The following is a 26,548-nucleotide window of genomic DNA, read 5'->3' as shown; positions in this document are numbered from 1 at the left end:
AATAGTTACACGACTCTCTTCTGCTGTCTAATAACCTTAACGCTTATGTTGTTCTTACCAAGGCTACTTCAAGGCCTTAATACTACTTCAAGAAAGTATTTAACTAGAACCAACCCATTTGCTCAACTGACGTGGACCAGCCTAAGCGTCCACGGCTCACCCGCCCTATGACTATTTCTGTTCCTCACAGTCAGACCAATCCAACAGCGATAAGTGTCTTCCCCGTCAGCCTAACTGAGCCCCACACCACCACGCCCCCATTTTCTTTGTCCGCTTTTCTTTTGCTCCACCCCAGCATTTGTTTGCCTTTCCAAACGAGTGGCAAGTCTTGATTGGTAGTTTCCAGGGGAGCCAATCCGTGAGAGGCACCTCAGTAGAGTTTTGTAGTTTAAAAAAAAATTCGCACAGGCTGGGCGTACAGTGACACATTTCACTGGGCTTTCTTTTATGTGTGCTGCCACACCTTCTTCTTGCAGATAGAAGATTCGCCGTAGGGGATACAAGCGCGGGGACGTTCCACTTCCAGAAATTAACACACACACCCTCCGGCTGATAGTCACTTCTTCAAACACAACTTGAATTCCTTTCAACATACGTCGTTCTTGGATTGGTTGACTATTCAGGAGTCTCACTGTTTTAATAGCCAATCAAGTTGTACGACTTCCTGTAAATTCGCCTTCTGGGAAGAAGAGGCTTTCTTTCTCAAGGGAAGAGCGAGAGAGAGGCGTGTTGCTGAGAAGAATTGGACTCCAAAGAGGACGTTGCTGCTGCAATGAACGTCAGAAGAGTGTGCTTGCTAACGCTTATCCTAGCATTGGCGCAGCTTGCTTTACTAGCCAGATGCCAAGAGGAGGAAGAAGAGGGAGGTAAGCGTTTATGTCGAGAACAAAACAAAACACCTTTCTCTAGGCTGAGAATTTACTTGGCTGAATTATTCTGTCTTCCAGCCAATGGAATATTTCATCTTTTTCTTGTCCCCATAACCTTTTTAGAGTATGCACATGAAAAAAGCAGTAGCTTTTTATTTAAAATACAGAAAACCTATATATTTTCATGTAAGAGATCTCAAATTCAAATTGACATCCACATTAGATCTCTTGGGATGGTGTGTTTGTTTTTCTTTAAATTATATTGATATAGCCATATGTAATTAAATCTGCCTAACCCTGTAATTAGTTCACTTTACACAAGCAAATTGTAATTGGAGATGGAATGTATACTGATTTAAAGTAGTAGATATTTCTTTCCCCCCTAATTCATTCCAACATTGTGTTTAATTTCATCTGTTCAAGGAGTCAGAATGAATCTCTTTATCATGATTTGTGAAGTATTTAAAAACTTCTGAAAAACATGAAAAACAGTTTTGTAAGAATTTGTCAAGATAGGCTATGGCTATGGTAGACTGGAATTTTTTTTTTGTTCAAATATTAATGATAAATTGGATTTAGAAATGTGGAATATGGTTTTGAATTTTGAAGAGATTGTTTGAGCCTGAAACAGGCTTTTTTATCTATTTTGGAAGAATTTAAAATTAGTTTAAAATCTGTTGAACTCATAATTCTTCCAGAAAGGCTGAAAGCCCTGTTTTACCAGTTTGAATTTTGAATCTTTGGAAAATTTGTTCAGATGGCATTATCTGAAGGAATATTTGTTAATGAAGTATTTCATCAATAATTTAGCCTTCTTAATGTGTTGATCTTCCTGAAGAAGTCTCAGTTATTAATACTAATTGTGGAAGTTGTAAGTTAAAACATGTAAAATTACAGATTCCCTACTTTAGAAAGTGACCAACATTTTTGATGTGCAGTTTATTCTATGGTAACCCTGGTTTCATAATTTCCTCCACCAAAACACTGTTATATTTTGCACTTATTCTGTACTAAACTTCATGTAAAAATGCATAATCTACTAAATGTTAGATAAAATTAATGCTTTCCAGATTTTTAATAAATTCTAAGGTAGCAACAATCAGGAAATACTGAGCTTCTTCAGCATTAGAGATTCAGAAGCTGTGCAAAACTGCATGAAGAACACGACTGTATACTTGAAGTTTTGAAAAACTATGGTTGGGGAAAAGATATGTGTGATATTTGTTTGCAGAATCTCTTATGATCCATTCTAAACATTCAGGTATTGCTGAAAAAAGTTGGTAGCAGTGCATTTCATGTGCATTGTAATTCAGAATTTACAGATATGAGAAATCTGTATTCCTTTAAATTAGATTCTGTTCCCAGTGAGGAAATTGATGATGATGAAGAAGAAGACAGTTCAGAAGTAGAAGAAGAAAATGGTGTTTTAGTGTTGAATGATGCAAACTTTGACAGTTTTGTTGAAGGCAAAGATACTGTACTTCTGGAGTTTTATGCTCCCTGGTAAGCATGATGCTTTTGCTTCTTCATTTTCATCTTTTCAGGTTTATTAGTAGTCCTTCACTTAAGACCATAGTTGCAATTGGAACTTACATTGCTAAGTGATATAGTTAAGTGAGTTTCACCCAGTTTTAAAACCTTGTTTTGCTATGATTAAGAAAATCACAATAGTTATTAAATGAATCTGGCTTCCCCATTGACTTTGCTTGTTGGGTGGCATCTGGGGTGATTGTAAATAATGACTACTATGAACCTGGAATGCTGTAACAATCAAAAATATGTGCTGTTTGTGGGGTATCCGAATTTTGATCACATAACCGCATAGATGCTGCAATAGTAAGTGTAAGGACCCGTCATAAATGACTATTTTCAGCACTAGCATACCTATATATGGTAGTTAAATGAATACCATATTGCTGTTTAAAATACCCTAGCCCAGTGTTTTTCAACCTTTTTGTGCAAAGGCACACTTTTTTCATGAAAAAAATCACGAGGCACACCACCATTAGAAAATGTTAAAAAAATTTAACTCTATGCCTATATTGACTATATATAAAGTAATTTTCCCACGGCACACCTTACACTACGTCACGGCACACTAGTGTGCCGTGGCACAGTGGTTGAAAAACACTGCCCTAGCCTATATGTGGATGGGTGAGAGTCAGTAAGCGTCTGGGTATATTTCAGAGCCTTTGATATTTAAAATCCTAAGTGATTTAATTCTCAAGTTTTTAAACAACTGCCTTATTAAACTAGGACCAGAACATCTAGTATATTCCTCTTCAAGTTGTTATGACTTCTAGCTTATGAGAAATGAGATTAGTGGGGGTTCCTATCCTATGAAAAAAAATTCCCCAAAAGTCAGGTTGACAATATGTTAGGTTTTGGTTTTATGTATTTATTGTCTGAGTCTGCATAGGTGTCTAAAAAAAAAGAAATAAATACTGTCATGTATATTTGGGCGAACAGTTTCATTTGTGTTGGGCCCACAACATTGAAGTCTACCAATGATCCTTATCTTTCTAATTACTTATCTCTCTCACCAATTTCATTCTTTCCATTTATGTGATCAGAGTGCTATCTAACTAAACATAATATTAAGATAAAATTGCCTCTGTCCTTAATCTAAAATTTCTAAATTTTGTGTAGAAGCAACAAACTCTCTCATTTTCTTTAGGTGTGGACACTGTAAGCAGTTTGTTCCAGAATATGAAAAAATAGCCAAAACATTAAAAGAAAATAATCCACCTATTCCTGTTGCCAAAATAGATGCTACATTAGCCTCTAGTTTGTCAAGTCGTTTTGATGTTAGTGGTTACCCCACCATTAAAATTCTGAAGAAAGGACAACCAATAGATTATGATGGATCAAGAACAGAAACTGGTAGGTAGTAAGTTATTTAGGCACAAGGTAAAATTTATTCCAAATGCACAAGATTTCCTTGATTATTAAAAAAAAAACCTAAAAGAAGGCAGTGTGTTATTTTATTTATTACAGGGGTAGATTTGCTAGAAGATGCACAAGGAATATGAACATTTTTCTGTGCTTCTGAGAATCCTGTAAAGGACATGCTTTTTTAGTGTCCCAGAAGAAGATATACAAACTATATTTGCACTAAGTAAATCTTTATTGTCTTTGACAAAACCTGGAAAGAGGATGTCCCAGGTGCTTTGCTTCATCATTATGTATACAAAGGATTCCTATAGCATAGCCTATATTTGCTGAAAATGTTCCATTATAGTACCAGCCAAGTAGACACTTATTAATTTTACAGACAAGTCTGGGAAGAGTATTTTATTTTTCCATACAATTATATTATAATTTTGAAAATTTAGAATGAGATATTGGTTCAGGATAAGAATTTATTTGCATGCTTTTTTTCCTATACTGCCATGATGGCGAACCTATGGCACTCATGCCAAAGGTGGCATGCAGAGCCCTCTCTGGGCATGCACTCCATCGCCAGCTGCTCTTCTGCAGCTGGCGATGGAGTCTTTGGGTTTCCAGCTGGCCGGCACAGATGTGCACGGCGGAAACTGGAAGATCAGATGACCGGCACACTCATGCACACTGGCCAGCTGGTCTTTAAGTTTCCGGGGCTCCAGTGTGCGCACGCACATGCGATCCAGTTTGGGCACTCTATGTTGAAAAAGTTCACCATCACTGCTATAGTGTGTTTTGTATTTGAACAGGACCTATGAGTCAGTTTTCCAATCATCTCAAAAAAAATGACTGCAAAGATGATAATAGCAACAATAGAAGTCCAAATGATATTTATTATGGTTTGATTTCTTCTTGATGAAAGCCAGTTTCTCATATTTTGCCTGATTCAAAAACTTGATTGCAAAATAGTTTCATAAATAAATACAAGTTTGATTCTCATTGTTAGTTTCACCTTTGCTGAAGTATTTCTAATTTCTAATCTAATTAAAATGCCCCAGACTTTTCTATTCTGGAATAAGATACATTTCCAAATTATCTGTAGTGAACAGTTGTCTTTTTGTTATAATTACACTTGTTAAACTGATACAAATTTTGCTAATTAGAAATAAAAATGAGTTTCTTCATATTGTGTTTTTAGAAATTGTGGCTAAAGTAAAAGAAGTTTCACAACCTGAATGGGTCCCTCCTCCTGAAGCTACATTGGTTTTAACAAAAGAGAACTTTGATGAAACAGTGAATGAGGCAGACATAATTCTAGTTGAATTCTATGCTCCATGGTAAGAAAAAGCAGAATATTTTATCATACATGTCATAACTGTTTCCCTCCTTTGGCAGAACATCAAAAGCCAGCACAAGTTTGCTCTTCATAGACATTGTTTTCATGGTCACTTACATCATGGTAAGTAGTTCGTTTAAATATAAAAATTCAGCAGCTTTTTAAAAAACAGCTGAATTATACATCGAAAAACTTTAAACAGCTAATATTTCAAAGCTGTACTGTTAGACTTGCCCCAGTCAGCCCATTCAGGAAAGCAGACTCTTGGATTCATTGAATTGAATCAAAAGTATTTTTTACTGAGAGAAACTGGTTGCAGTAAAGTCAAAGTTGAAATAGGGAAGAAAATGGTAAGTGAGCACCTGTCTACCCTAGATGAGTCTGAAGTTCCTGCGCAAAACAAAGACAATTCTTTGTCTGTCCCAACTGTGTTTGCTGGTATCATAATTCTCTAAGACATGGTGAGAAGTTATAGTACAGTGAGAAGTATAGAAACAGCCTGCCATCTAAGTGACCACTGGCAGTCTAGTGGAGCTGTCCATGCATTGCTGACAGGATTTGGAAGAGGTCATTGATTCCTGGCTCTCTGTAAACATGAGCCCTTTCCTCCTGGGTTCTGCCACTTCCTTGGCTGTCATTGTGGATGAAGGGGGATACCCTGGAGTCAGTGACTTGGCCTTCCTGGAGATTCTTGACCAGCTGGGCTAGCCAATACTTTATAGTGGTGTTGTCCTTCACAACATGTTCAAAGGTGGTATCTTTCAGCTGATCAGGAAGGCACTGCCTGAGGGCTTCCCGTGCCCTTGGATTATCGGAAAGGCAAAGGTAACAACGGACCACATGTTTCAGCAGGTTGCACAAGGATCCTTGGAAAGTTGCAAGACCATTTTACCCAGTATAATTGCAACATTAGAAAATCGCTCATAAGTCTGAAAGATGTATGCCAATCCTGTATCGTCTAATATGATCTTCTGTAGAATAAAAGTAGCAACCATCACTGCCAGACTCCATGATGCGCAAACACAAAGATATAATTTCAGTTGTTAGTAGGAAATTGATAACTTCTTGTTCATCTGTTTTCACAAGCACCCCAATTACTCTGAGATTTCTGAGTCACAGATATTCAAAGAGATGAATCTTGCTGACAGAGTGGAAGAAGGGATACAAGAAAAGAGGGATATGTGCAGCAAGGAAAGCTGAGCGGGTTTCTGGATGTGATGCAACACAGTGCAAAAGTGCCAGAACATTGCATACTCTGTTGGATTGATGACTTCTCAAAGTTAGTGGATTTATAGATGGGTAGATAGTTACAATTTCCTGTAACAGGTGCAATTGCGCCAAATGAGCGCATAACATTGGGGAAAGATCAGGGACAGACTCTCATTTTTATTTAGCTCGATTAGTGCATTCTCACAAGTTTCAAGTGGATAGTTCATTAATCCATTGATACATCTTCTTGGCGATCAACCTGTGCAAGTGCTGTTGGCTCTGGCACAGCCGTGGCCAACTGTGAATAGTTGGGACTTCTTTGAGCTCAGGAGGCTGCTTCAACTTCATTTGCCGCCATCTTGGATCCGAGTGCAAGCCACTGCCCGTTCAAAAGCAATTCTTTCTGTTTCCCAATCCTAACCCATCCCCCACCTCCCCGACTAGTCCACCAGCAGCCAATGTGATACCGAGAAAATGTTTTAAGAATGCTGATGTGCTAGGAACATAGCAGTTCACACTCAGGGCCCTGGAACTTGGTGGAAAATATCTGAGAAGGAGTCCGTCCCATCTCAGAAGACAGTCACCCTCCCTAATTCTCAAGTGTATAGCAGAAGCGGAAACATTCCAAGCATGCCAATCCCCGTTTAACCCAGCATAATGGCAGGACACCAGTTCTACTATTAAATACATGGAGATTTCTCTCCATGGTGCTTTTGACTCAGCCACTTGTTGCAGGAGCCCTGGGGTTTTCCCTTGCTGCTATTTAGCAAAGGCACAAATTGGACAACTTGCCACATAGCTTTCAATGTCCCTTTTTAAGGATGGACACCAAACTGTCTCTTAATTAGATGCAGAGTCTTTACAAAGCCAAAATGTCCCACAGTTTTTGAATTGTGGTTTTTATCCAGAATTAGTAATCTTTGACTTTCTTCCCCCTACCCCAGCTAGTCCGTCCTATATGGAATATTTATTTTTTGTGACTTTGAAACCACTTGTCCTCCTGCAGTGAGTCTTTAAGAGCCGCTGTTTATATTGTTGTCTATCCGAGGCTTTTCTCTCACTTGTGTACTGGTTAATACTGGGGCGGTCAGCTGGCATGTTGGGATTAATGGCTTGACCATGTCTGACTTAGTGCAAATTATACAGAGGCATTTGTGACAGAGCATTAGTCAGGAAATTCTTTCTCACCCCCTTCAGTAGCTGTAGTCCTCAGCTTATGACTACAATTGAGCTCAATATTTATGTTGTTAAGTGAGAAATGTGTTGTGTTTTACCCCATTTTACAACTTTTCTTGCCACAATTATTAACTGCAGTTGTTAAACAATTGTTCACTGAATTTGATTCCCCCATTGACTTTGCTTGTCAGAAGTCACAAAAAGCATCATATGACACTGAGACACTGCAATCATCATAAATATGAGTGAGTTGTCAAGCATCTGAATGTAAATCACATGACCATGGGGATGCTGCAACTGTCATGTGTGAAAAATGGTCATTTTTTTCAGTGCCGTTGTAACTTTGAATCATTACTAAGTGAACTGTTGTAAGTCAAGGTCTACTTGTTGCCCATTTTAAAGGTTGGCTGGGTTTAGGTTTGGATTCTTTCATTTTTTAAAAAGATTAGTGACAGGGAGTGCAATCTGGACAAAAGAAGAGATAAATTGCCGGTAGAAGTTGGTGAAGGTCAAGGAAGCTTTACAGTTGCTTTCTAGTGCAGGGCAAAGCTCAGCCCAGTACTGTCTGGATCTTCTGGGGATTCATTTCAACTTCTTTATGCAAAATGGGGTATCCCAAATAGTCTATTTTGCTCTGGTGAAACTAGCATTTGGAAAGTTTGGCGTATAGTTTAGCTTTTAGCTTTTTTAAAACCACTCTCATCAGCTTTTGTCTCTGTGTAAATCCATATGTCGTCTAAATACACCAGCACCCCTTTGTATAGATGCTTGTGTAGCATCTCATTAATCAGTTGCATGAAAACAACTGGAGCCCCTTGGAAGCTAAAAGGGAGGACCTTAAATTGGAAGTACGCTAGTGGACAGTTGAAAGTGGTCTTCCACTCATCCACTTCTTTATCCTCACCCGATAGTATGTGTCCTGTAAGTCCAATTTAGTAAAAATCTTGCCCTTAGCCAGATGGGTCAGCATATCTTTCATTAGGAATAAGGAGTAAATGTTTTCCGCACACAAACACCATTTAACCCTCTATAATCTATGCACAAGTGAAGTGATCCATCTTTCTTCTCCCTAAATAGGACAGGATTGGCCACCAGAGGCCATATCAGCTAGATAAATCCCTGAGTGAGGTTCTTAACAATGAATGCACACAATTCTTCTAGCTTCCTCAGGGTCATTGAGTAGACCTTTGGCTTAGATAGCTTGGCCCCTTGCAATATATATATAGCACAGTCCATTGATCAATGAGGTAGAAGCTCATCTGACACTTTTCACTGAACAATACAATAGCAGAGTTGGAAGGGACCTTGGAGGTCTTCTAGTCCAACCCCCTGCCTAGGCAGGAAACCCTATACTATTTCAGACAAATGGCTATCCAACATCTTCTTAAAGACTTCCAGAATTGGGGCATTCACAACTTCTGGAGGCAAAGTGTTTCACTGATTAATTGTTCTAACTGTCAGGAAATTTCTCCTCAATTCTAAGTTGCTTCTCTCCTTGATTAGTTTCCACCCATTGCTTCTTGTTCTATACTCTTTGGAGAATAGTTTGACTCCCTCTTTTTTTGGCAACCCCTGAGATATTGGAACACTGCTCTCACGTCTCCCCTAGTTCTTCTTTCTCTTAAACCAGACATACCCAGTTCCTGCAACTGTTCTTCATATATTTTAGTCTCCAGTCCCCTAATCATCTTTGTTGCTCTTCTCTGCACTCTTTCTAGAGTCTCCACATCTTTTCTACATTGTGGCGACCAGAACTGAATGCAGTAATACCAAGGCATTATAAAGTGGTATTAACACTTCACGTGATCTTGATTCTATCCCTCTATTTATGCAGCCTAGATCTGTGTTTGGCTTTTTTGGCAGCTGCTGCATACTGCTGGTTCATATTTAAATGGTTGTCCACTAGGACTCCAAGATCCCTTTCACAGTTACTACTATTGAGCAAGGTACCACCTATACTGTACCTGTACATTTCGTTTTTGTTGCCTAAATATAGAACCTTACTCTTTTCACCATTGAATTTCATTTTATTAGATAGTGCCCAATGTTCAAGTTTGTCAAGATACTTCTGTATCTTGAGCCTATCTTCTGGAGTGTTGGCTATTCCTGCCAGCTTGGTGTCATCTGCAAATTTGATGAGTTCCCCATTTATTCCCTCACCCAAATCATTGATGAAGATGTTGAAGAGTACTGGGCTTAAACAGAGCCTTGGGGTACTCCACTGCATACTTCCTTCCATGTAGATGCAGTTCCATTGAGGACTACACTTTGAGTGCGGTTGGTCAGCCAGCATCATCTGGTGGTGATGCTGTCTAACCCACATTCTTCTACTTTATCTAGTAGTAGGTTATGGTCTACCTTGTCAAATGCCTTACTGAAGTCCAAGTAAACTATATCACCGGCATTCTTTTGGTCCACTAATTTTGTTACTTTGTCAAAGAATGCAATAAGATTAGTCTGGCATGATCTGTTTTTGACAAACCCATGTTGGCTTTTAGCTATTACTTTCTTTACTTCTAGGTGTTCGCTAATTTGTTGCTCGATTATCTTTTCCAGAATCTTTCCTGGTATTGAGGTCAGGCTGATAGGTCTGTAGTTTCCTAGATATTTTTTCCCCTTTTTTGAAGATGGGAACCACATCAGCTCTTTTCCAGTCCTCTGGCAGTTCTCCGGTGCTCCAGGATCTCTGAAAGATATAGTTCAGTGGTTCTGAGATCTCGTCTGCCAGTTCCTTCAGAATCCTGGGGTGTAACCCATCTGGTCCTGGTGATTTGAACTCCTCTAAGATAGACAGGTGCTCACTTATCATTTTCTTCCCTATTTCAACTTGGGTTCCTAATCTAATTTTTGTGGTGCTGTTTTTGAAAGGTTGGACTGTTTTATCCCTTTGTACACTTCTTTCAGATCCGAGTACTCTAGGAATAAAGCCAAGGTCCTTCCCCTGTTCATGTGCTATAGCCCAGGTCTTGTACCTTGATTAAGCTGTTGCCTGAATTTTCTCTGGGTCACAATGGGCAGGTCCCTTCTCCAATTTACATGTAGGTTCCACTTCCTGAGCCAGGCTAACCCCAGCATCAAATCTTGTTCCATCCCTGGAGCCACTACAAAGCTTAAGAGTCTTGACATGGGCCCCCATCCGCATTTCTACTGGCTCAGTGTTGAATGTTGCTGGGATGCCCCCTGCAACAGATCCATCCATCTCTCAAAATGCCACTGGGACCTGGGACCTTCAGGTGTTTCAATTCGGATCCCCAATTTCTCCATTCAGGCCAGGCTCACCAGGTACCTGGGGCAGCCTGAGTCCAAGAGGGCTGTTAAACTAGCTAAATGGAGTTAATTGTACTTATATGTGATTTATATAATTGAATAAAGGGCAATGAGTAAATGGAATCATATATTATTCTCCACAGCAAGAGGCAGAGATGGTCAAATTGATTCTTTTATCCAAAGAAGAGAATATATTTAACTTTGTTTCTATGTGGAAATTACTTCCAGATTTTGTGCTTGCAATAAAAAAAATAAAAAATTGATCTTATGTTTGCTAATTAGATAGATTTGTTGTTATAGAAATGGCTAGTATATACTGTTGTGTAAAAGTAAAAAGTTGAGGTTGTAATGTTATCTACTACTGTGCTTAAAGAGTTGGAAGTTGGTGACTTTTTCTTTGCTTTTCCTTCTTTACACCATTTTTTTCTCTTTTCCCTCCTCCTCCTATGGTTCTATTACTTTTTTGAATTTCTTTTTGTATTTTATATTTTGATAAATTAATAAAAATGTGAAATAGAAGAAATCTGCGTATTCAAGACACTTAACTTATTTGTGGGAAAAAACATGTAGCCTTCATCCCTCAATTCAGGGATATAGCTTGAATAAATGTATGATCACACATATTTCATCAGATGCCATGTATAATATAAATATGCACTATTTCAGTCCGCAGTTGTGGCTTCTTCAGAGTAGATGTGAAATAACATGGCAACAACAGGCAACATAACACTTCCATAAATACTGTGTATATTTACACCCACGATAATTGCAAACTGCTATGTAAAATAATTTGCAACATATTATATCAAAATATACATTTAAAAAACTTTTACCTAAAAAGATAACAGTAACAGAACTTTTTAAACAGAACTTCTCTTTTTGATCTCTTTGTGCCTTTCTTCTGATATAGGTGTGGGCATTGTAAAAGATTAGCTCCAGAATATGAAAAAGCAGCTAAGGAGCTTAGCAAGCGTATTCCTCCTATCCCTCTAGCAAAAGTTGACGCTATTGCTGAAACAGAACTTGCAAAGAGATTTGATGTGTCTGGATACCCTTCTCTTAAGATCTTCCGTAAGGGCAAACCTTTTGCCTACAATGGGCCAAGAGAAAAGTATGGTATGGTGAACTTTGTTTTTTCAGTCATAAGATGATACTAAACGGATGCTTTTCTAGACAATAATAGGATACTATTTTTGTTTTCAGGGATTGTTGATTACATGATAGAACAGAGTGGCCCTCCATCAAAACAAATACAGGCCATTAAACAAGTACAAGAATTTCTGAAAGATGGAGATGATGTTATTATTATTGGTGTTTTTAAAGAAAACCAAGATGCAGCCTATCATCTCTATCAAGAAGCAGGTACATTTTTCTTTTATTATAAGATTGCAAATATTGTTCAGTGTTAGCACATAGAAATTACTTTGTAAAAGTTTCTGTGAATGCAGAGTAGCAGAAAAACAAACTGAAAATATGAAAATTAAATAATACCATACAGTCTTCATCTTTTATAATTGCAGTGCCACATAATTCTCAAAGGACTGTCACTTCAGTTAATAACCTGTTGCTGCTTTAATAAAATGGGGCAACATACTGTATTTTTCGGAGTATAAGACACACCAAGGTTTTGAAGAGGCAATTTTTTTCAAAAAGTAGGTAGGTAGATAGAGGGAGAGAGAGAGAAATACAGTAGGTAAGTAGGGAGAGAGAGAGTAGGTAGGTAGGTAAAGGGAGAGAGAGAAATACAGTAAGTAAGGAGGGAGGGAGGGTAGGTAGGTAGAGGGATATATATATATATAGAAAGAAATACAGTAGGTACGTAGAGGGAGAGAGAGGATAGGTAGGTAGAGAGATAGAGAGAACTACAGTAGGTAGGTAGGTAGGTAGGTAGGTAGAGAGAGAGAGAGAGTAGGGAGAGAGAGTAGGTAGGTAGGTTTTTCGCCAAAAACTTGCATGCATAGCCTTATGGAAGCTTATAGAGTGCTGCTGGGGGTGGAACGGGCCATTTTTTACTCATTTCTGCCCTCTCCAGCCCTCAGAAGCACTCTGGAAGCCTCCATAAGGATACGCATGGCCATTTTGGTGAAGGAACGGGGCTTCGGTAGGCAAAAAAAATGTTGTATTTGATGTATAAGACGCACCCAGATTTTCAATCTCTTTTTTGAGGAAAAAATGTGTGCCTTATACTCCAAAAAATACAGTAATTTTCATTTCTTTTTCAAAGAAAAACATAATACTGTACACATATAGGAAAAAATGAGATAAAGGAACAGGCAGGAAAGACACAGAACTAGGTATGGATTTAAACAAATGCAGAGATAATTTTGACCATTTTTCATACTTAACAACTATTGCAGCATCCCCACGGTCACATGATCAAAATTCAGATGGTTGACAACTGTCTCACATTTATGACGGTTGTAGTCTCCCAGGATCATGTGATCCCCTTTTGCAATTTTCTGTCAAACAACATCAACAAGGAGGCCAGATTCATTTAACAGCCATGTTATTAATTTAACTACTGCAGTTGTTCAGTTCACTTAACAAAGATGGCAAAAAAAGTCATGAAATGGGGCAAAATTCACTTAATAAATTTCTCACTTAGCAACATAAATTTTGGGCTCAATTGTGGTCGTAGGTCGGGAAGATGCCGAGTGTGACCAGGAGTGGCTGGGAGGGAAGGGATAAGGCATGGCACAGCGTGGCCTAGTGAGATGTGGTGCCCGACATGAGTGACGTTGAGTTGGCCATGCCCACCCAGTCACATGACTATCCAGTTATGCCTACCCAGCTGGTTGTTAGGGCAAAGAACTGGTTGTTAAATTATTTGAATCAGACCACTGAATAAATTCTCATATTTCCCAGTCACTTTTTTCAGTGTCATTGTAACTATGAATGATCACTAAATGAACTGTTGTAAGTAAAGATTGCCTGTACAAAAATACAAGCTTCTTTGCTTGCAAAAAACTGCCCTAAATACCAATCGTTAGATTAGAAATGGGGAAATACATACTGAAGATCAATGAGTCACAGCCATCATGGAAACCTAAACCATTCTGTCAGAATACCTTCCTTTTCATCAGCAATACCTGCAACCTGTAGTTACAAATCAGACAGTGTGCCAGAGCACCTTGAGAAATTAAAATAGTTAAAATGCAGTGATAACTGTCAGTAGCCAACTCTTGCTTATAAAGTGAAACCCTTTAGCAGAGAGGTCATTTAAGCTCTCCAGAAAGTGGGTGGGCAGAGTTGGGCTACAAAATGTCATGCTAAAGAGACAAATTAACAAAGTATATAGGGGACCCAGGTTCAAGTCTCTGTCCTCCCAAGCTCGCCAGGATCACAATAAAATTAGTACATGCCACAAATATCTAAATAAACTTCAAGCCTGGTGCCATGTTATTAAGCTTTATTATCACAAGAGAAAACTAAAACAAATTGGAGGGAGGATACATACAGCTACCTATTTTTTTTAATCTTACTAACAGTGAGCAAGCATGTGCCTTGGTCACTCTGAAGCAATGCAAGAGACTCCTGTCCCAAATATGTTTTTTCAAGAGGCAACTGTTGCCTCTTGAAAAAAACACGTTTGGAACAACCATGACCTAGATGACTGAAGAATTCACATAGACAAGAGACTCCTGTGCTCAGTGAATGGACAAAGCACCCTTTCCCACCCAGGAGAAGCAATCCTTAGATCCATTTGCACCACTTAAAGATACCAGTTGGTCTCACTCACCTCACAAAATATCCTAAGGAAATCATCCAGATTTAAGGAAAGATCACATTGTGGGGAGGAGAGAAAGATGCAGTTTGAAAAAGATTTTTTTTCTAGGCAGCATTGCTTAATTCGATCAGGTAGGCAGTGACGGTTGGAAAAAATTAACACATTGCTTTTCCATCCGTGTTGGGGGGAGGGGGAAGCCTCATGAAGCCTTTTGTTTGGTAACAAAAAAAACCAAAGACTAGCCATTTAGAGATGATTATCGATCCAGGGAAGAAAGAGGCCCAAGATTACCCCCTTTCACCCTTAATTGGGGATGGAGGAAGCAAGAAGTGGCTGGGAGAGAATCCAGCTGTGTTAGAAGTACACCCCAAAAGGACAGTGCCAGGAATCACTAAAGCAGTGTAAAAAGCTTAAAACAACTTTTCCCCTTTAATAAAGTGAAGCCCCAAATAAAAGTACCAACAAAGGAAAAAAGACTCCAGAAAAGCCGCCCAGACTTTCTATAGCCTGGGCGTACTGTCAAGAATTATTAACAGCTGTTACAATGTAAAAAGGTTTAACCACAGGCAGTTTCGGAAAACACTTAAGCAGGGCAATAAAGATAAGCAGAATTAGGCTAGAAACAACACACAGGCACACCAGAATGTCACCTTCCTGACAGGATTTAATTCCATAAGGTGGGAAAAACAAAAGACTGTTGGATGGAGATTTCTTCCAACAGCCAGTTCGCTGAACTGCTCGGAAAGTTAGCTACTGGTTCTCCTGAACCAGTGCAAATCAGCTGAATCCCACCACTGATTTATTTATTCATTCAATTGCAGATAGTCCTCAACTGGTAACAATTCATTTAGTGACCATTCAAAGTTACAACAGCACTGAAAAAAGTGATTTATAACAATTATTCACAGTTACATGCGACATGTGACAAAAATTCAGATGCTTGACAACTGGTTCATATTTATGATGGTTGCAGTGTCCTGGGATCATGTGATCACTTTTTGCGACTTTCTGACAAGCAGTCAATGAGGAAACCAGTTTGACTTAACAGCTGTGTTAACTAACTTCACAACTGCAGTGATTCACTAACTGTGGCAAGAAATGCCATAAAATGGGGGAAAACTCAATTAACAAATGTGTCACTTAGCAACAAGAATGTTGGGCTCCATTGTGGTTATTAAGTCGATGACTACCTATATATCCCACTTTGTTATAAACAACTCAAAATAGCAAACATATCTAATGCTCCTTCCTCCTCCTCTTTGCCCACAGCAATCCTGTGAGGTGGGATAGAAGACAACTTGTTTTCATGCCTAAAGTGGGAGTAGAATTTGCAATCTCCTAGTTTCTAGCTTACTCCCTTAAAAACCAAATCACACTAATTCTTAATTATCTTTAATTATTTTAAATTTTAATTATATTTTATTTATTAATATTTTAATTAATTATTTTACTTATCCTAATTAAGCCTTTGATAATGTCGTAATGTGGACCTTCAGACCTGAAATAGTAAACCTAATGCAGAACAAAAATTAAAATAAGATAAATATAGCAATAAGTTTTATTGTAAACTTTCTATGTATTGTCAAACTTTTAATAAATCCTGGAAAAAGGCAATAATGTGCAAAGTATTCAAATTTTTCAAACTCAGAAACTACTAATTCCGAGGTGGCACAGTGGTTAAATGCAGCACTGCAGGCTACTTCAGCTGACTGCAGTTCTGCAGTTCGGCTGTTCAAATCTCACCGGCTCAGGGTTGACTCAGCCTTCCATCCTTCCGAGGTGGGTAAAATGAGGACCCGGATTGTTGTTGGGGGCGATATGCTGACTCTGTAAACCGCTTAGAGAGGGCTGAAAGCCCTATGAAGCGGTATATAAGTCTAACTGCTATTGCTATTGCTAATTTTTCTGTAGAATTTTTCCCTAATGCTTTGGGTTTTCCTTTTCAGCTAACAGTTTGAGAGAAGATTACAAATTCTACCATAGTTTTAGCAATGAAATATCAAAGTTCCTGAAAGTAGATCCTGGAAAACTGGTGATCATGCAGCCTGAAAAATTTCAATCAAAATATGAGGCCCCAATACTTATTTTGGATATAAAAGTGAGTTACTATGATAAATGCATATTAGAATCAGATCTGACTTATTCCTTTCACATGTGTTTGCGAATTCCCTGATTTGTTGTGTTCCAGATTACTTTTTATAACTGTAGAAGTACTTATTTCAGCTGACCCAGCCTGCAAATAATGCATGTTTCATGTTGGTCTTTCTTATGTTTGACCTTGTGAAGCTGGATGCAAACATCTAATGCGATTCTGTACCTGAAATCATAAACTTAAATGAAGTTATACACTGCTTTGCATGTATGCATATAAACATATGCAATTGTTCACAAATCATGAAATCCAGAATATTTAATGTGGTCAGTGCAAATCATAAAATATTTTATGGCCTTTAATCATCAATTTTGGCATGAATTTTAATTAAATTTCTTAATGTGCTTTCAGAAAAGTTTGAAATTCCACTCATTTTCAGTAGCTGTTTCTTGAACTACACTTCTGACTAATTAAAGTTTAACTCTATATTTGTATGGGATGATTTATATTTAATATATATATATATATATATATATATATATATATATATATATATATATATATATATATATATATATATATATATATATATATATATATATATATATATATATATATATATATATATATATATATATATATCTCTGTTAGGATTTGGGTATGAATATTCTGCATAATGAAGCCTCTTGTAATAAGCTTCATCACAAAGTAATGAAATAAGAGTTTTTGTTGCTGTAAACAGGAATCTACTGATGTTGCAGAAGTGAAAAATCATGTGATGAAACATGCCCTACCTCTTGTTGGTCATCGCAAGACTTCTAATGATGCTAAGAGATATACTAAGAAGCCCTTAATAGTTGTTTACTATATGGTAGACTTCAGCTTTGACTATCGTGTTGGTGGGTATAACTATAAAGTAATTTTCTTAAAATATTTAGTGTAATATCATCTACTAATCTATAAATGGTCTGTTGGTACTTCCAGCTACCCAGTATTGGCGAAATAAAGTTTTAGAGGTGGCTAAGGACTTTCCAGAATACACTTTTGCAATTGCTGATGAAGAAGACTACTCTTCAGAAATAAAAGATTTGGGATTGGTTGACAGTGGAGAAGATGTTAATGTTGCCATATTTGATGAAGCTGGTAAAAAATATGCCATGGAACCAGAAGAATTTGATTCTGATGTACTTAGAGAATTTGTTTTGTCATTCAAAAAAGGTAAATGGTCTTGGATTTAGGTCAGTTGGGTACCCACATACTAGAAGCTGCAGAGGAAACAAAGATGGGACAAATATTTCCCATCTTTTTTCTCCTGCAGCTTCTTCATGCCTAGGCTAAAAAGGAAGGCCAGAAGCTGCCAAAGGGGAAATAAAGGTGCAACAAAGCTCTTCCCAGCTTTATTTCCCTCACGGCTTCTAGAGTTGCTGAACTAGAAAGAAAGGCACTGTGGCAGAACAGCAAGCTTCTCTGTTGCTTGGTAACCTAGGCTTTGTTGCTAGATAATGTTTGTAGGCTGCTTCAAAAATGGGCCTTATTTCCTGGCATAGACTACTTAGCCTAGGAAAAGACCAATTTGCTATTTTTCCCTAATGCAATCTCTGGCATTTCCAAAAGGAGTTCTACAGTAAAAACTAAGTGAGCAATTGGTGGCAGTGAGTGGAGAGGACTGTGTGGAACCGGTGGGTGGCAAAGCAGGTTGAATACCTGCGGGAACCCAGCAGGACAGGATGTGGGGAGAAACAGTGCGGAGGGGAGCCACTGCAGGAGTCATAACTTTAAAGTTGGATGTAAGTAGAATGTGGTATTGTGAACTTTGAATGATTGCTAAGTGACTGGCATGAGTTGAGGAACACCTGTATAGTCTGATGATCAGGAAAAAGTGTTTTGTGTTTGATTTAAAGAACCAGTAAAAAATACTACTATGGAACAGCTTATGCGGGGACTGTAATTTTGCAAGTGGAAATAGCATGTGTGTGGTGTTGGTATAACAATGCTTTTCTATTTCCTTTGTAGGTAAACTAAAACCCATTGTGAAATCGCAGCCAATACCAAAAAATAACAAAGGCCCAGTGAAGATTGTAGTTGGTAAAACGTTTGAATCCATAGTAATGGATCCAAATTCAGATGTTCTTATAGAATTCTATGCTCCCTGGTGTGGGCATTGCAAGAAACTAGAGCCCATCTATATGGAATTGGGTAAAAAATACAAAAATCAGAAAAATGTAATAATTGCTAAAATGGACGCAACTGCTAATGATGTCACAAATGACAGCTATAAAGTGGAAGGTTTCCCCACGATCTATTTTGCTCCCAGCAACAGCAAGAAGAATCCAATTAAATTTGAAACTGGGGAAAGAGATTTGGAGAGCTTGAGCAAATTTGTTGAAGAACATGCCACCAAATTAAGCGCAACAAAAGATGAACTTTAAATAGAACATTTTTCAGATTTTAAAAAAAGTCAGTGCTAACTTACTGAAAGTGGAGGAGCAGTGCAGCATCTGGAACAAAGAGGTGGAAAAACATTGCAGTATGAGATTTTTGTATTATAAAGCAAATTTGAACCTTCACTTTTTGATGTGAAATTTTATTAGTTTAACAGTTTTGATCTAAGACCAATACATTTTTGTGACTCACGTTCTCAATTCTTTTCTCTCTACATGAAAACAAAGAAACTTTCCCAACCAAATCAATGTTTGTTCTAATTCCACATGATTTCTTAATGGAAAGAATATGATATGAATATAAATGCACATGGCCAAACACATAGCAATATATGAACTAATTTCTATCCTGGTCTTATACTTTCTGTATCTATGCAAAACAAATTTTAGATAGCAACAGTGTCTGTACTTAACAAGTGATCACCTACATTCATACTTCTTGTGCAATTTGTTACAATTGTTACAAGATAAAAGCAATTCTAAGGTTACAAGATGTTTGTTCATAATTATTGCTTAATAACAGTAAAGTACCATTACATAATAACTTATCAGATGTTTGAGTGAAACTCGTACACTATATTGCCAAAAGTATTCGCTCACCCATCCACATAATCAGATTCCATTGTGAGCGAATACTTTTGGCAATATAGTATATATTGCAGGCTATATCCAAAAGGAAATATTTAAAACATGGGAAACCAGTGCATTCTTTTCAGTTGTATATTTATGGACTAGTTTTTTCATCTTTATAAATCAACACCCTAGTATCCTGTAAAAGACATTAATCTGGATATTTGTTGAATTTTGTTGTTAGAAATTAAAACCTACATTTTGTGAACAAAAGTTCTGTGATGGCACATTAAGTCACAGTAGCAACTCCATTCTTGTAGTCTTAACAGAGTAACAGAATAGCAAAGTTGAAAGGGACTTTGGAGGACTAATTCAACCCCTGTTGAAGCAGGAGCGCCTATACCCATGATGGCGAACTTATGGCACGCCTTATGCCACAGGTGGCATGTGGAGCCATTTGTTAGGGTACACGAGGCGTTGCCCTGTCAGCTCCTTTTTCGGCTGTTTTTCACCGCACGCTGTAATACCGCACACACCCACTGCGCCCCCCCCTGCTTTTGGCACGCGATCCCAAAAAGGTTAACCATCACTGGCCTATACCATTTCAGTCAAATGGCTGTCCAGTCGTTTCTTAAAAGCCTCCAATGATGGAGCACTCAACTTCTGAAGGCGAGCCGTTCTGCTGGTTAATTGCTCTCACTACTCAGCTTCATATAAAAAATAAGTAATCTGATATATTTTTAGAAAAAATAAAACCAGAAGTATAAAGAACTAAATTTTAGCGAGCACTTTTAAAAATTGAAAAAATAACAAAGATTTCTAATATATAATTTTGTGTACTTGGTAAAATATTGTTGTCTGAAGCAGCATATAATGGAATCATCCAAAATATCAAAACATAATCAGAAAGCTTTTATGCTCTTCAGCAATTTATATCTGGCTGCAAGTCAAGCAGAAATTGGAGTAAGGGAAAGACAATATATTGTGCTTTTCTATCTTCAACTATGCATCAAAGACTATAGATGTCAGTGTTCTGAGGGATTTTTTACCAAAGTGAAGTGATTCTCTTACATTTTATCTTTGCTTTCCATTTTTTAACATATTTTTTTATAAATAAACCCCCTATTTCATTATATTTGTTTATAGAAAGTTTACATCTTTAGGCAGTCCACATATAAAGTGCAATCAGATCCTCAGCCCATTGAATGAAGGGGCCATATCTTTGTCTTCCTAATACTGCAATTTAAGTCTTTTGATCATAGTAATGAACTCATTTATGTTGTCAAATTCCATGTACTAACTATGTAGTTCAAAAGGATATTGTCATGTGAAAATTTTAACTTTTGTTGTACAGTCATATTTATATAATTCCCTACTTTCTCCCACTAGCACTCATAACATTACATCTACAAATAGATCCTTGTAGAAATCCATGTTTTAAAGAAGAAATCCTTATATCTCCAACAAAATGCAGTTTTTTTACAACCCTTTTCTGTACAAACATAACAGAATCCAATAAATTTGGAATATTATAAATAATAGCTGAATTTGTTAAGAACTGAAGACAAAAGAACCTGAAAAGCACTTAAGGTTTTTGAACAAACTAATTCTTGTGATGCTCTCTGGAAGTTAGATACTGTATGTATTACAAGGAGAGTATGGAATGACTAAGCTTGAAATAATTTGTAGACAAAAGAACAGTATCAACTAATGTGATTCCTCATATTTCAATCTGATACCTTTTTTTCAGGGAAATCCTGGTGGTGTATATAGTCTTAAGATAATTTATAATACTAAGCCCTGAGTACTAATTACATGGGGACAAGTCTGGGAACTCCTATTAGCTAGTCTGGGAAGTTTTTAAAAATCCAACAAGTCATATTCAAGAAACAGGCAAGAAAACTGTAGAGACATCAGGAATCAAGCTTAACTTGAGGACATATTCACTATGCCTTAGCTATAGAATTTTGGAAATCCTCACAAACAGGTAGAGAGATGCAAACTGAATTTTCTCTTAAGGTTTGCATCTGGTTTAGACACAACAAGGTAGTAGTCTGTGTTTCTGATAGGTTGGATTATTCATAGGTCTTTTATTTTTATTTTTTGTGTGCGGGAAATAGATTGAATGCCAGAGCTTAGTAAATCTTCATAGTTTCTTCCAGTGCTATATATAGTATATTATTTCTACCCATAAGCACCTTATTTTGGTTGAAACAACAATCTCCATTAGAAAGCATCATTGAAAAATGCTGTAATACTACAGGTAGTCTTCAACTTAAACCACAACTCAGCCCAAATTTCTGATGCTAAGTAAGACAATTGTTAAGTGAGTTGTGCCCCATTTTGTGACCTTTTTTTCCACAGTGAATCATTGCAGTTATTAAGGGAATCACGTGGTTATTAAGCAAATCTGGTTTTCTCTTTTGACTCTATGTCAAAAGCTGGCCAGGAAGATTACAGTGATCATATGATTCCAGGAGTGCAAATATAATGCAGTTTTCAAGTGCCCAGATTTTGATCATATGAACATAAGGAAACTTGTTTCATAAGTGTGAAAACTTTTGTTAGTGTCCTTTCATGTCCTTTGGACATGAAACAAATGGTTGTAAGTTGAGGATAACTTGTATATCTCTTTGTCTCAGGGGTGTGTCTCCCCCTAGTAAGAATTATTTAATAAAAACACTGAGGTAAGCCTTGATTACTTTGTTGGGGTCTTAAATTTTGATTTCACACAACCGACGTAGGGACATACATACATTACATACAATACAGTTGCTTAGGGCACCTATACAAATACCCTTCTGAAACCATCTAGAGTCAATTGAAAATCCCTGGCTCTGATTATAGCTGGAACTGTCCTCATTATTTCCTGCTCAACTATGCTATGCTAGTCAGGAATAGTATTAACCATAATCCTTTTAATTAACATAAGAAAACTTAAGTAAAAGGTAAAATCTGTACTCAAAGGTGCCATGAATATTTCATTTACAATTTTTTGTATCTGAAATTACAAAATTATGATCTTTCAGTAACTGAAGCAAATTAAACCATTTAAAGGCAGCTAAACCTTACACCTTTGGTGCATTTGCAGATAGATTGGAGAACTGAACAAATATAATTGTGGTAAATCAAAAGACTAGTCAAGGGCAGTAGTGGGAAAGGGAGAAAGAGAGAACAAGGAGATCAGATCAATCTGTAACTGACGGTGAACAATCAATTGAAATTGAAAATATCCACTACTCTCGGACCAGTCTGAATTTCACTTAAACGCACTTTCTATTTATATAGCTCTTATTTCATTATTTTTCAAGATAGGGTGAAATTGTATTTCAAACTATCTTTTAAAAAAAATATATGATATAATAGATATATTTAAATACAATTAGCCAACATAACAAGGCAAACGTATTTTGAACCACATATAAACTTGCATATGAATCCTCTGTTTCATACCCTCATGCATGATGGGAAACCAATATGCAAAAATATAACAGTGAGATAGTCCCAGCCCCGAAACTACTAAGAACAGCTGTAATGGATAGCTGAATGCTGCCGTTCTGTAGGCTTTTTTTCCGGCTGCTACACATATGTGTAAATTGGTATAAATAAATAATTGTACCATCTTTCTTGTTTCGGCAGTTTAATGGATAATATTGGCTATTTTGCTGAAAAAATACTGCTCAAACTGTAGTTTCTTTGGCACATAATATAGAATTCACCCCATTTCATTCTCTCGTTGTTTACTGTGAGGACTCAACAGACCTCAGGTATCATGGAAGATAAACCATTCTTTTGTTCTTGGCTGATGGATAATGGATGTGAAATTGGTCTATAAGCAGTTTTTGAGCGGATGTTTATAGATTTCAATCAAGTCATCCGTTTGAATTTCAAGGCATCAGATTAGGTGCCTTTTAAAGATTCAAATGGAATTTAGTGGCTCTCCTGGTTTTACAGTCTCTTAACAGTATTAAAGCTTGCTTGTTTCCTTTCCAGTGGAAAGCAGGAGGCTGAATGATATGACTCTTGAATAAACATTACAAAAGGCAGATTTATAAACTGCAGTAGTGCTTGACAGTTGGGGAGTTAGGTTCTGAAAGAGAAACCCAGATTGTTCATCTTCTAAAATGTGGTCTGCTCTTGTGAGATTCTGCCTTTTCGCTAATCTGGACCTTATTCTTCTCTTTCCTGAATGTTTATTTCTATCTAGTCTAAACTCCGTATAGCATTTGACTTTGGTTGACTCAGGGCCCTCTTTTATTGTCTTTCATTTTACCACTTTCTCTTTAAAAAGTAACAACAAAACTTTGTCTATGTCCTTCCTGCTAGTTGTTGATCTTTGGGGTTGACATGTAAATTAATATCTTCATTGATTGTTATTCTAAGACAATGTGCTTGCTTACTATATGTTGCATAATATTTTTTGCATGGTATAAAAGGTGACCAGATTTTCAGATTGGTAAAGAGGGACACCTTTGACCGAGGGGGGGGCTTGATTAAAAATTTTATACAGAGCAACAAAAATTTTCATACAACGCAAAAATAGTATTGTAATATTTTTTTATTTCAACATAACTACAATTTACAAATATAAATTGTAACTGTTGCCAAACATCAACATTTTGATCACGTGACCATGAGGATGCTGCAACGGTCGCTAAGGGTGAAAATGGTTGCTAAGTCTGAAAAACGTTCATCAGTCACTTTTTTCAATGCCATTGTAACTTTGGTCACTATACCACCTTTCTTGCCACAGTTCTTAAGTGAATAACTGCAGCTGATAAGTTAGTAACATAAGTGAATCTGGTTTCCCCATTTGACTTTGTCAAAAGGTCACAAAAAGCAATTAAAATGACCCCAGGACACTGAAACCATCATAAATACGAATCTGTTGCCAAACATCAAAATTTTGATCGCGTGACCATGAGAATGCTGCAACGATCGCTAAGTGTGAAAATGGTCGCTAAGTGTGAAAAATGGTCATCAGTCACTTTTTTCAATGCCATTGTAACTTTGGTCACTAAGCCCATTATACCATCTTTCTTGCCACAGTTCTTAAGTGAATAACTGCAGCTGATGTTAGTAACATAAGTGAATCTGGTTTCCCCATTTGACTTTGTGAAAAGGTGATTATATGATCCCAGGACACTGAAACCATCATAAATACGAATCTGTTGCCAAACATCAAAATTTTGATCGTGTGACCATGAGGATGCTGCAACGGTCGCTAAGTGTGAAAATGGTCGCTAAGTGTGAAAAATGGTCATCAGTCACTTTTTTCAATGCCATTGTAACTTTGGTCACTATACCATCTTTCTTGCCACAATTCTTAAGTGAATAACTGCAGCTGGTATTTTGTATTTTGGATAGAATCCACACAGAATAAATTGAATCAAACTATTCCACAGAGAATAAATTGAAGTAAAACTATTTTTGAAAATTCTATGCACAATATATTTCAAAGTATTGTGCATAGAATTTTTTAAAATGGTTTCACTTCAATTTATTTTGGATAGAATCTTTTTTTAAATAGTCTAAGACAATTTAAAAAAGAATCCACACAGTATAAAACTATTTTAAAAAATCTTATGCACAATAAATAAAATATTATTTTAAAATACATTAAAAAAAGATAAAAGAAAAAAATCCAGCTCACTTACCAGCAGGCTTGCACTCCAAGTCAATCCAGAATGATGTAGATGTTAATACAAAGAATTGAGCAAATTAAAATGGTGAAATTAGTCAGGGAAATATTTTTCAAAGAAACTTTGCCACCATTTTTCCCACACAAGCCGACCTCCAACCTCCGTGCCCCTCCCCTCTGGAAAATCCAGGAAGGAACACTCGCGACTTCTCTAGCCAAGTATTTCCTGGAGCTCTATGGTACTGGGTCATTTTTTCTTATAAAATGAGGTAAAAGGGCGGGGGGGGGGGTCCATTTTGTTGCTTTAATGTTTTAATATCTTCAATGAAAGTACTGAGACAGAGAGTGGGATTAGACAGGGTGTCTTTTGTTTTGCCCCAGTTAGGATTTCTTAAGCAAATCCACTGGGCTTTCAACATGAAGCCAGAAAACCGGGACTTTTTTTAAAACGCCCCAGGACACAGGACAAATTGTTATAAATCATGACTGTCCCACCGAAATTGGGACATCTGGTCACCTTAATGGTATGCTACAGATACTCTGATAATACACATACCTAAAGCTTTTTTATGAAAAAAACAGCAAATAAATGGCATATAGCACATTATTTACAGAATAATCTTGTTAATCAATCCAACAGAGAAGTAGTCTGAGGATTTTAACTACAGGTGAAACTCGAAAAATTAGAATATTGTGCAAAAGTTCATTTATTTCAGTAATGCAACTTAAAAGGTGAAACTAATATATGAGATAAGACTCATTACATGCAAAGCAAGATAGTTCAAGCAATGATTTGTCATAATTGTGATGATTATGGCGTACAGCTTATGAAAACCCCAAATCCACCATCTCAGAAAATTAGAATATTGCATGCAATCAATAAAACAAGGATTGTACATAGAACAATATTGGACCTCTGAAAAGTATAAGCATGCATATGTACTCAGTACTTGGTTTGGGCCCCTTTTGCAGCAATTACTGCCTCAATGCGGCATGGCATGGAAGCTATCAGCCTGTGGCACTGCTGAGGTGTTATAGAAGACCAGGATGCTTCAATAGCGGCCTTCAGCTCTTCTGCATTGTTCGGTCTCATGTCTCTCATCTTTCTCTTGGCAATGCCCCGTAGATTCTCTATGGGGTTCAGGTCAGGCAAGTTTGCTGGCCAATCAAGCACAGTAATCCCACAGTAATTGAACCAGGTTTTGGTGCTTTTGGCAATCTGGGCAGCTGGAAAATGAAGTCAGTATCCCCATAAAGCTTGTCTGCGGAAGGAAGCATGAAGTGCTCCAAAATCTCCTTGTATACGACTGCATTGATCCTGGTCTTAATGAAGCACA

General features: G+C 37.2%; 1 protein-coding gene and 1 pseudogene across 1 annotated transcript; one reads left to right on the top strand and one right to left on the bottom strand.

Annotated features, from left to right (window-relative positions):
• Positions 1 to 453: 453 nt before the first annotated feature.
• PDIA4 (protein disulfide isomerase family A member 4) lies at positions 454 to 19,126 on the top strand. Its single transcript, XM_014064046.2, has 10 exons — positions 454 to 866; positions 2,222 to 2,372; positions 3,547 to 3,752; positions 4,951 to 5,089; positions 11,651 to 11,856; positions 11,944 to 12,102; positions 16,414 to 16,565; positions 17,302 to 17,458; positions 17,544 to 17,777; positions 18,573 to 19,126. Exons 1-10 carry the CDS (start codon positions 773 to 775, stop codon positions 18,986 to 18,988), a joined length of 1,914 nt encoding a protein of 637 aa, XP_013919521.1. The 5' UTR covers positions 454 to 772; the 3' UTR covers positions 18,989 to 19,126.
• LOC106547019 (CCR4-NOT transcription complex subunit 9 pseudogene) lies at positions 5,552 to 7,418 on the bottom strand (annotated as a pseudogene).
• Positions 19,127 to 26,548: the final 7,422 nt, after the last annotated feature.

This window comes from Thamnophis sirtalis, unplaced genomic scaffold, assembly GCF_051295495.1.
Source record: "Thamnophis sirtalis isolate CommonGarterSnake01/CBP01778 unplaced genomic scaffold, rThaSir2_p1.2 scaffold_4, whole genome shotgun sequence".
Taxonomy (NCBI): domain Eukaryota; kingdom Metazoa; phylum Chordata; class Lepidosauria; order Squamata; family Natricidae; genus Thamnophis; species Thamnophis sirtalis.
Note: the sequence above shows the minus strand (reverse complement) of the source record. Positions and strands in the feature narration are given on the sequence as shown.